The 12,381-nt window shown below is 42.2% G+C and overlaps 1 protein-coding gene across 1 annotated transcript; it reads left to right on the forward strand.

Annotated features, from left to right (window-relative positions):
• Positions 1 to 4,639: 4,639 nt before the first annotated feature.
• On the forward strand, positions 4,640 to 6,072 carry LOC134609392 (tripartite motif containing 13-like). Its single transcript, XM_063453069.1, has one exon. It carries the CDS (start codon positions 4,708 to 4,710, stop codon positions 6,070 to 6,072), a length of 1,365 nt encoding a protein of 454 aa, XP_063309139.1. The 5' UTR covers positions 4,640 to 4,707.
• Positions 6,073 to 12,381: the final 6,309 nt, after the last annotated feature.

Here is a 12,381-nt window from a genome sequence, read left to right on the forward strand (position 1 = left end):
GAAAAACACACTACAGGCTGATCCAACTTTGATGTAATGTCCTTAAGACAAGTCAAAATGAGGCTCAGTAGTGTGTGTGTGGCCTCCACGTGCCTGTATGACCTCCCTACTACGCCTGTGCATGCTCCTGATGAGGTGGCAGATGGTCTCCTGAGAGATCTCCTCCCAGACCTGGACTAAAGCATCTGCCAACTAATGGACAGTCTGTGGTGCAACGTGACGATGGATGGAGCGAGACATGATGTCCCAGATGTGCTCAATTGGATTCAAGTCTGGGGAACGGGCGGACCAGTCCATAGCATCAATGCCTTCGTCTTGCAGGAACTGCTGACACACTCCAGCCACATGAGGTCTAGCATTGTCTTGCATTAGGAGTCTGAGTCTCACAAGGGGTCTGAGGATCTCATCTCGGTAACTAATGGCAGTCAGGCTACACATGGAGGGCTGTGTGGCTCCCCCCAAAGAAATGCCACCCCACACCATTACTGACCCACTGCCAAACCGGTCATGCTGGAGGATGTTGCAGGCAGCAGAACGTTCTCCACGGCGTCTCCAGACTCTGTCACATCTGGCACATGTGCTCAGTGTGAACCTGCTTTCATCTGTGAAGAGCACAGGGCGCCAGTGGCGAATTTGCCAATCTTGGTGTTCTTTGGCAAATGCCAAACATCCTGCACGGTGTTGGGCTGTAAGCACAACCCCCACCTGTGGACGTCGGGCCCTCATGGAGTCTGTTTCTGACCGTTTAAGCAGACACATGCACATTTGTGGCCTGCTGGACGTCATTTTGCAGGGCTCTGGCAGTGCTCCTCCTGTTCCTCCTTGCACAAAGGCGGAGGTAGCGGTCCTACTGCTGGGTTGTTGCCCTCCTACGGCCTCCTCCACATCTCCTGATGTACTGGCCTGTCTCCTGGTAGCGCCTCCATGCTCTGGACACTACGCTGACAGACACAGCAAACCTTCTTGCCACAGCTCGCATTGATGTGCCATCCTGGATGAGCTGCACTACCTGAGCCACTTGTGTGGGTTGTAGCACCGCCAGCATTCAAAAGTGACCAAAACATCAGCCAGGAAGCATAGGAACTGAGAAGTGGTCTGTGGTCACCACCTGCAGAACCACTCATTTATTGGGGGTGTCTTGCTAATTGCCTATAATTTCCACCTGTTGTCTATCCCACTTGCACAACAGCATGTGAAATTGATTGTCAGTCAGTGTTGCTTCCTAAGTGGACAGTTTGATTTCACAGAAGTGTGATCGACTTGGAGTTACATTGTGTTGTTTAAGCGTTCCTTTTATTTTTTTGAGCAGTGTATTATCTATATATTTGGCAGTACATTGATTAGCCCATAAATGGATTGAATATGGCACTATATCTGTGAGTGTATTCAGCTGCCCACAGGACATGTGTGCAGAGTTCTAAAAAAGCATTTTTTTTTTCATATATAGATAGGCCCTCCTCTGTTGATATACTCCATGTTGTTAGGAAAGGCAAAACCAAGAATTTGTTACTTTAGTTTACACTCCAATTGCCAGCACAGTTAAGTTTAATTAAGGTTGTCTACCGCACTGAAGTTGATCTTGTCATCCAGATATTGTATGGCTTGCAGGTCCTTTCTAAGCAGGCCTGGACTGGCCATCTGGCATTTCTGGCAAATGCCCGGTGGGCCGCGATGGCCATGAGTCGAGGCCGACAAGGGAGAGCAAGAGATCTCCCCTGCCGGCCCGTGCTATCGGAGAGCCGGCCCTGCTGTGTGCCTGCATGGGCCGGTGGGGAGATCAAAGTTCTCCCTCACCGGCCCACAGGCACTTTACAGGACAACCGGCAGGAGGAAGGGAGAGCGCAGAGGACCTGGGAGCTATTAGCTCATTACTCGGCCAGGTTTCTCTCGCAAGGTCGTAGGATTGCCTTGCGCGAGCTCACTCACCACTGTGGCCACCATGGATTTCCCACCACTCTAACTGCACCACACACACACACACACACAATGACTGCACTCTTCAAACACACACTGAACTTTTCACTTACACACACTGCACCCTTCACACACACACACACAATGCCACACTGCACCCTTCTCACACACACACACACACTCTGAATCCCCTGTGCACACACTAGATCCCCTGTAAGCGAACACACTACATTCCCTAACGCTTTACAACCACTACACACATTACACCACCTACACATACATATACTATAGCCCCAATGCACACACTCACTACATCCCCTATAAACACACTTTTTTTTTTCACTCTCTACAGCACCTAGCCACACATATTACAACACAACTAAAACCGACCTATTTACATAAAACAACACACCACAATCGATTCACTCTACACACACGCAAACCCACAAGCAGGCTCCAAGCACATGCACGATACCCTTTCCTTTTGTCCTCTGGTATCCCACTTATGGAGACACCAGAGACAAGTCACAAACACAGCGCAAGCATGTTAAGAGGTTTACTTGCGCTGCTCAGAACAAACACAGGGTCTTTTTCTCATGCGAGAGCTCTTCACCAAGGTTCTGCACATGGGCTGCCCTGGAAGAGCATTGAACCAGCATGCTCACTTTGAGAGGGGGGATGCTTGTCATTGGTGATGACAAAACACACCCCTCTCTGGCCCTGCCCCCTTCTCAGTGGGCCGCTGTGGGCCGGGTGGGATTTTTTCCCCAGTCCAGCCCTGGTTCTAAGTATACAAAAATCAGTTAAAATCTTAGTTTGACTCTGGTCTTTACTTTAGTTGCAACTTAAAGGAACACTATAGTCACCTAAATTACTTTAGCTAAATAAAGCAGTTGTAGTGTATAGATCATTCCCCTGCAATTTTACTGCTCAATTCACTGTCATTTAGGAGTTAAATCACTTTGTTTCTGTTTATGCAGCCGTAGCCACACCTCCAATGGCTATGACTGACAGAGCTTGCATGAAAAAAAAACTGGTTTCACTTTCAAACAGATCTAATTTACCTTAAATAATTGTATCTCAATCTCTAAATTGAACTTTAATCCCATACAGGAGGCTCTTGCAGGGTCTAGCAAGCTATTAACATAGCAGGGGATAAGAAAATCTTAATTAAACAGAACTTGCAATAAAGAAAGCCTAAATAGGACTCTCTTTACAGGAAGTGTTTATGGAAGGCTGTGCAAGTCACATGCAGGGAGGTGTGACTAGGGTTCATAAACAAAGGGATTTAACTCCTAAATGGCAGAGGATTGAGCAGCGAGGCTGCAGGGGCATGTTCTATACACCAAAACTGCTTCATTAAGCTACAGTTATTCAGGTGACTATAGTGTCCCTTTAATGTTGTACTACCTGACCTTTAGCTTGCTTCTCAAACTTTATGGGAACCCCACTTAAAAGAAGACTTCAAACACCATAGATTGTTTAAAAGCAGTTTAACACAAGGTAAGAAAGCACCAGTGAATTCTTGACCACAACATTATTTTGATCTTCTTTATTAAAGTAGTGCTGGGCAAAAGGTAGATCTGCAGATGTTGTAGAACTACAACTACCATAATACTTTGCCACACTTTAGAATGACAAAGCATTATGGAAGTTGCAGTTTACAGTATCTGGGGATCTACCATGTTCCCACCCCTACAATAAAGTGTTCTGAAAGTGATTGAATGGGACAACTTTCTTCAAAATAGATTGCGCCAGTTTTCAGAAAACCTCAAAATATTGAGTGGAGTAACAAATGTCTGAAAAGAACTGATTACATTAAAAAAATTACAGTTTAAGGGACCACCCACAGCCCAAATACAAAACAAGTCAAATACACTGTTTAGTAGATATACCCTAAATTAAAACTTGCATGCATTTATTAAAACCTTTTTTTTGGGTGTATCCAAAAACAGCTTGCAAAACCTGCAGCTATCTTGTCTGCTGCTTTTGCAAATCATCCCCTTCTAACCCCTCCCAGACTTTCTGTGGCTGTCCAATCACAGACTTCCCAATGCAGCTCAATGAGAAGTCTTTGCAAGGCAGGTGCTCTTGGCAGTTGCTGCCTCTTGATTTTAGCTCCACTGAGCTAACTGAACCATGAAGTAACAGGATTGGTTGTCTGCTTAAAACCCAAGGGGGTGTAACCACGTTAATTTACAAAAGTGTCAATTTCTATTGAAATCTGCACTTTTGGCAAAATGACAAAAAGAGGGCATACTCTTCACACATAATGCTTTTCAGCAAGCTAAAGTGCTTTAGGGGTCTGGCGTGTCCCTCTAAAGCGCAAAAGAAGCAACAGATGGAAAAAAAGATGTGATATATAATGCCAAAAATGTATCGATATTAGACGTAAAAGTGACAGTAACACTTTAATAAATCTCCAGCTACTGGTTCCTTCCTTAAACGTCCTAATACACAGATTTCTAAAAAAAAAAATATTAAATTTAAAAAAGTGTTAAGTGGAAATATATTTTGCTTTTCAAAGATATAAAATATAGGTACTGATAAGATTCTCATGCAAAAGCATTTTAGTTCTCCTTTAGCAGTTTCAAGATACAACAGCATATTTTCCCAATTGTTATGTCATCCATGATGTCACCAAACAGAGGGCACCTCATTGTTTCATCATTTGATGTCATCAGCACTGCCTATAAAATTATCTATAAGGCAAAGGTGACTGCATTTAGCTGAAACACTGATTGTGCATGCTGACATTTGTGTGTATTTGGGATATCTACTACTGCAAAAAACATGAATTTGAACAACTCCGAGACCAGACACAAAGACTCTGTGCCTTTTTTTCCTAAACTGAAAAATTCAGTCACGATCCTGGAGGAAGATCTCACGTGTCCCATCTGCTGTAACTTATTTGAAGACCCCAGACTGTTATCATGTTCCCACACTTTCTGCAATAAATGCTTGGAAAGGATCTGTGAAAACAATTCTAGAAGTGTGATGAATGTGGCATTGAGACCAACATCTGTAAAATGTCCTTTTTGCCGTAAGGAGTCTTTAATATCAGATGTTCATGGATTCCAGGTTAACCATCCACTAAAAGGAATTATTGAAAAATATAACAGAATCCAAGCTTTTCCAAAGACCCCTGTATGCGACATACACAGAGAGCAACCATTGAATATGTTTTGCGCAACAGATCGAAAACTCATATGTGGATATTGTGCTACCAGCGAGGAACACAAACAACATGCCTTTTCTTCTATTAATGACGCTTATGACCAGGAGAAAAGCTCCTTTTTGACTTTGATTGAAGGATTTGAAAATCTATATTGTGATGTGACCTCCAACCTAAGAACTCTGGAAGCAAATAAGCAAGAAGTTCTCCAATCACTATCTACGGAGTGTGATAAAGTGGAGGCATATTTCAAACAACTGCAACATACTCTTCAGAAGAAAAAAACGGAGATTCTCGCTGAGGTTCATTCCATAGAATGTGTAATAGCACAGGCATATGATCTAGAGATCAACAGAATAAAAGAAGGGCTGAATGAGGAGATAAACATCTACAGAATTGCTAAAGATTTTAAGACGACATCTGACTGGCTTCTGTTTCAACATCACATTGAAGAATTTAAGGAGAAGATTGGCTTAATGAAGGAAATACCCTTACCATCTGACGACATAGTCAGCCCTGTTTTGATGAAGTTGGATATTGATATAAGTGCATGGAATAACAGCAAACTTGCAGACTTGGATAAAATCTGTTTGCGAACACAATACCCCACAAGGAATTATAACATGGGGTCAAAATTCCCACACTTATTTTGGATTGTGTCTGCTGCAGCCTTGATATTTGCCACCATGGGGATGGCATTGTTTTTAGGATATTTCTGTGACATGGCCATAGAAGAATACACACATGCAGTAATGTTGTATCTGACTAATATTATAGGAACAGCAGCTGGCTACGTTTCACCATACTTGGGTATAGCAACGAATGAAATATTACGCATTCGCAAACACTGGCAGACCTACGTTTTTGCAAACTGGAGCATGATGGTGAAAGAAATATTACGTGTTGGTGATCGTTGTCAGACTTACTACCTGGCTTTTAAGGAACAAGTGACCAAATTAGCCTTTTCCATTGAATGGAAGTAAGGATATGATTAAAAACCTTGTGCATGCTAAATGTGAGTAAAATCTTAAAACAAAAAATCTTTGTTTATTGAAATTTAATTAGCAATATGTTTTTCTGTGTTTTTATTGTCTCAAGTTTAATAATATTGAGAACACCACTCCTACTTGCAATGGCAATGGAATGACAAATCGGTATTTTTTTGTCTACATCTACCCTGATGCTTTGCCAGCATTATGGCTGTAAGAGCATTGTGCTAGATATACCCCTGCTCTAAATTATGGTTGTTCTGAAATTAATTTCCTGGAATGCTATTTCTGAGATGTTGCCAAATTAAATACGTGTGTCACTGTCACTTTGTCCTTTGTGGAAGGTATTGTGTCCTCCTCATCTGAGGAATGATGGTACAAGCACTCCAGGTTAGTCATCCATTTCCACTGCTCTGAGGAGCCGGTGTGGGGGCCAGCTTAGATGCGGTCTCTGTAAGCCTCGAGCCAGATATTCCCAGATATCTTGGGAACCCCCGTGATCGAAACTAGCTACTTCTTAGATTTCTTCCCCATGGTGGTAGGTGTCGGGAGATAAGGGTAGGAACACCTGTTCACTCGTGTTATATAAGCGACAGTATGGCCGCTAGCCAAAGTTCACTAATGGTGTGTCCGATCAGCTCCAGTGCTGGCTTCGTCCCCAGCATAACCGGTTTTAATTCCTGGTTACAATTCATTTTTTAATATTTTTGTATTTTTATCAAGTCAGATTCATTTTTATTCATACCATTTATTGAAGCGCAGTCACTTTTTTATTGCGTTAAACTTCACAAATACACACATATTGCACACAGCCAGAAAACATCATACACTTCGTCGGGGCAACATTCAGAGCATTGTCCATGTCTACTCTTCTTCGGATAGCCATATTTTTCTACACTTTTAGGTGGGTACATAATGCAGATCCTTCTCTTTATATGTGATGTGCATAGACTTAATTGCCCCTTTAGGCTCTCATGCTGATAAAGAAGGAAATAACTTTTAAATCGTTTTGGACAGTTTTTGGATGAATGAAAAATTAAACTATTTTCTCCTAACTTGCCTGCCAGATTGGTGTGGTTGATTTCCTTCTGTGTAAGTTTAGTCTGTGCGGAACCCTCAATAGGCCAACTTTGCTATATTTTATTTTTGAGCCCTACCATGCACATCAGAGATTTATTGCGACAGGCGCAGAATGCCTATAGGCCCAAGATGGCCACCAACATATAGGGCTTTTCTGACTCCTCAGAGGAGCTGACCATGGACAGAGGAAACATCGGGCTGCCACTGCCCCTACAGCCACAAGCTGCTCAGCAGAGTAGGGACACCACACCAATGGCAGCTGACATGCTGAAACACCTGCTCAGTGCCCTTCAGAAGACTATTCAGGCTGATGTGGCACTACTACGTACTGACCTAACAGGCCTCGTAAATCGCCTGGGAACAGTAGAAACCACACCGTAAAAACATGCTCAGTCCCTCACAGAGCTTCAACAAGAGGTACAAACGCTAAAAAAAAACCAGCAAGCAGACACAGTGCAGCGATTTGCTATACTAGAAGACATGAGGCGCCGCAATAATTTGAAGATCAGGGGTGTCTCAGAGGATGTACCCATGGAAGAGCTCCCACACCTTCTGCAGGGGATGATAGGGGCCCTCCTGGCATCCAAGCAGGCCAGAAACATTACATTTGACGGCGTCTTTCCAATTCAAAAGTCCCATAGACCACCGTCAACAGCACCCAGAGACTTAGTTGTGCGATTCTGCAATAATGCGGATAAAGTGGCAGTTCAGACAGCCCTTAAGGGGACTGTCATATTCTTTTGAAAATATGAACCTCCCGTTCTATGCCGACCTCTCCGGGGAAACACTGCTGTGGAGAAAATCCATGCAGCCATTCACTGCCCTGCTGAGGACCAGTGGCCTCAAGTACTGGTGGTGTTCCCCACGCTCCCTACAAATCAAACACAGAGACGTTGCCCACACAGTCCAAGACAAGTTCTACATGGAGCAGCAGCACTCATGGGTGCCATGGGTGCCCTGGGCCTACCAGATGACTCTTTTTCACAACAGGCGCCCCGAGCGAATACTCCAGCAGCACAAAGATGGGACCCGGCGAAGATCATACAGTTCATCCCGAGGAGAGCCCAACTGGACACTGGCTTGACCCCAAACTCTATAGTTAAAGTTTTATGATACATGAGGTTTGAAGTTTGTTTTCCGTTTGATTTGTAACTTTACACTTTAAGTTGTATGTACCAGGCCCACCCATAGACAAGTGTATCTCATATGTACTCCCCACCCCCGCCAATCCACCCGTTTTAGACCAGAGACACTGATTTATAGTTGAGAGGCGTTAAATCTATAAATTTATAGGCTTTTACCTGCTGCCCGGAGCCCTTGAGCTTTCCCGCGCTGCCTACCAGCTGGACAGCGGGCACACTTCCATAATGTACATACTATCAATAATTCTGAGATGTTTTCTCGTAAATCCTGCAAGTTGCTTGGAAATACTGGCCTAATATGTTCAAAGTTTAGGCATTTTCATTACTGACCCTAATGTATGCCAACCAACATTAAAGACTAGCATATGGCTCCCTAATCACACGCCCGGTCACTAGACTGCCTAACTCACTGTTCATCAGCCATTTAAAATATAAAAACGTGACTCGCAGGTTAATTTTCAGGACACTGTATATTGATGTCTGCACCAACATTTATATATTGTCCGTCAATGTCTCATGGTACATTGTTAAACTTGATATCTCACACTCGTAAGTTGAGTATAAAGAATTAAAAAAAAAAAAAAAAAAGGACACTATATATTTATATAATTTTTATTCACTGTGGTTTTTACACAATATAAGGGTTTAATTGGAACTTTGTTTATTGCCTCCCCAGGTTTTATTAGAGTGTGGGGAGCTGGTAAGTATTTCATATTGGCTGGTGTGGCTAGGGGAGCATTTTTAAGTCTCTATTTTTATTTATTTATTTATTATTGCTATTTATAAAGCGCCAACAGATTCCGCAGGGCTGTACAATTAGTGGAGAAACGTACAATATACACAGACAAATACAAGAGGTAAGAGAGCCCTGCCCTCTACTTGGGTTAATATTTAATAGCCCCACTCGCTGCCCACGGGTGGGAGCTGAGGGCAACATTAGGTCCCTTCCCCTATATTGTTATAATTGGAGCTCATGGTTGAGGGCTGCGGGGACTCATTATTTAGTAATGAGTGAGAGATTTAAAAGGTTGCATATTTTTATTGCAAACAAAATTCAGACAAACCAACACATCAATGAATGCAATTCCGTTCACCCAAATAGTTTTTCTGATGGAACAATTCAATACCTGCACAAGAATGCAGAGAGAGACTAGATGGATATATAGGCTTGAGAACACTTAACTTTATGATGTTATAATTTGTGCACGATATGTTTTTTCTATTTATGCCATGTGAGTATGTGATTATTAATGACAGCATGGATCTATATTATTTGTGGATTTATTTGCTCTTGGGGTAGAGAGTTATGGAGCTATTGTCCATATCCGTTGGAATTCTGTTATTATACATTGCTTAGCATTTGCTATTTTTAATTGTTGACTAATTTGACAATTTAATCTGTGCCGAGTATTTTATTCAGCACATTAATTCTCCACCTGCTATATATGCAATACCCAGTAGAGGGCGTCTATGCTTTACATCTTGATAAAGTCCAACATGGATGGAATGCGAAGATGGCTATAGAATGCATTCTGGATTCTACCTGTTACCGCGCTGTGACTCATCACGGCCGCTCACATGACTGACCAGTTTAAATACTCGGTGCAAACATTCTATAGTGAATCAGTGAGACACCTTTATATATTGCGGTTTTCTTGTTGGACTCTCAGACGTTTGCCAGGAGGCTTTGTAATTGAAGATTTTACCCTTACTGAAGACAGTATTGTTTTCGTTCATTCTGTTTTAGAAACACGTTTTTTTTCTTGGGCCTATTATCCTTCATTACTCCACATTTTACATAGACTGTCTGATCCTCCTTACTTTGTAGCGGTTGTTATGGTACATTTGTGGACTCATCCTTTTATTTATTTATTTTCCCTTAGGGTAGTTCTCTTCTTGATCAATTTTAATAAGATATTTATCTTGTGAGAATATAGACCTGTTCAAGTTACTTTTGCGCCCACCCCTTAAAGCGATTCTCATACTTTTCATTATTTTATAAAGATTGCGTTTTGAATTTTATTGAAATTCCAATACAATCCAAAGATACCATAAGACTGTGTAGGGACTACTTTGTCTTATGGTAAAGCCTGAGGTTAAAGAACATCTCCACTGATAAATTTTGCCTAGTATTGCAAGCGTGAGGTGATGGAGCGCTAGTCTCTGTGCTCTTCTTGCTCTGGTGCCTTGGGGTGATGCTGGGAGCCGAAATATGATGTAAAAAAGGTGTGTGTCAGTCCAGTGTCACTCTTGACAAATTATACAAGTGGTGGGGTAAGCCTGCTTCCTGTTTACCTTGCAGCAAAGGGGGAGAGAGATGTGTGTAAATCTCCTGGCGGTCCATTGAGTATAGGATATATCTACCCCTCCAGCGGGAGCAGTAAGAGCTCCTTCTAGTCCTGTGCTTGGTCAATGATCCAGAATGCTGCTGCTGGGTTACCATGGCTGTGTCTGAGTCACTAAGAAACCACTAAAGGCACATGGACTAGTTCAATAAAGTGGTCTGGACATTTTAATCCTTCATTTTAATCCTTCAATGTAAAACATTTGTAGAAGTAGCAAATGTTACATTGAAGTGTTGAGTACATCTCTAGTGAGGCTTCGGCCTCCAGAACAGAATTAACTCGGTCATCCAGTCAAATGCTGCTCATAGCATTTGACTGGAGTAGCGCTATGTTTTGCTGGGTATGAGTATCTTATCCCCAATGCTTCTCCATGAGGATTGAATGAGGCAAGCATGCAGACAAAGCTGGAGTGGGCAACTGCAGTAGGTGTTTTAGCCCTGAAAATGAGTAAGCAAACGTTATTTAGCTTAACCCCTTAAGGACCAAACTTCTGGAATAAAAGGGAATCATGACATGTCACACATGTCATGTGTCCTTAAGGGGTAAAAAAGGACACAATAGTCACCAAAATAACCGTAGCTTAACAAAGCAGTTTGTGTAAAAATCATGCATCTTATGTCTCACTGCTCAAATTATGCAAAGACCCCAAATGGTGGCAGAGTCACTCTAAGTCAGGCTTTTTAGCACAGCCCCAATTTGACTTCGATGACAAGAGGGATGGAGCAATTTTGATAATGCCTTGACCTGGCCAGTTTTGCTTTCTCTTTTAAGTAGGGATACTTAAGTTTCACACAGAACCAACCATATCAAGCATAGGGTGCAATTCAATATTGTTGTATAAGCTTTTCAAATGATTTATTTTATTTACCATTAACCCCTTTAAACTATTACGCCCTTTTCTAAGTGTCTCTAAACGCCGCAGGGCATAATAGCAGACCCTCCGTTGTTTTTTTTTTTTTTTAACTTACCCGGTTGCTGGCGATCCCACGCCGGCGATTGCGGTTGGGGGGACTCCCAGGGAGCCCCCCCATGGCACGTCCGTCCTCCTGCAGCCCTCCCGGCCATGTGAGAGTGAGGTCCTTGCGAGGACATCCACTATGCTTTTTCTGTATTCTACTTAAACTCCAATAAGATGTTTTGTGGAAAGAAACAAAACTAATTTATGTGCAGGTATATTACTGAAGAAAGAAAAGTTTTGCACATGTGGAAGCCCAATTTAGGTCTGGTAGCTCAGCACCTAAAATATTGCAGTTAAGTATTTGGTTTCAAATTTGTATACTTCTTCAAAAGGATACTCTTAGCACAAAAATAACACTAGCTTAACCCCTTAAGGACACATGACGTGTGTGACACGTCATGATTCCATTTTATTCCAGAAGTTTGGTCCTTAAGGGGTTAAGGAAGCCATTTCGGTGTATACATCATGCCCCGGCAGTCTCAATTTTCTGCCACATATCCTCTGCCTATGACTCACACAGTCTACATAATACAAAAAAAGTTTTCTTTAATCAGTACAGTGTGTTCAATTTGGAAGTTTATCTCCTGCTCTGTTAACCCCTTAAACACCAAACTTCTGGAATAAAAGGGAATCATGACATGTCACACATGTCATGTGTCCTTAAGGGGTAATTGAACTTTAAATCACACACATGATGTCCCTGCAGCTTATTAGCTAAACAGAAAATAACTTTTAAATTAAACAAAATATGTCCCCCCAAAAAAAGTAAATTTCAAAC

Source organism: Pelobates fuscus, chromosome 4 (genome assembly GCF_036172605.1).
Source record: "Pelobates fuscus isolate aPelFus1 chromosome 4, aPelFus1.pri, whole genome shotgun sequence".
Lineage (NCBI taxonomy): Eukaryota > Metazoa > Chordata > Amphibia > Anura > Pelobatidae > Pelobates > Pelobates fuscus.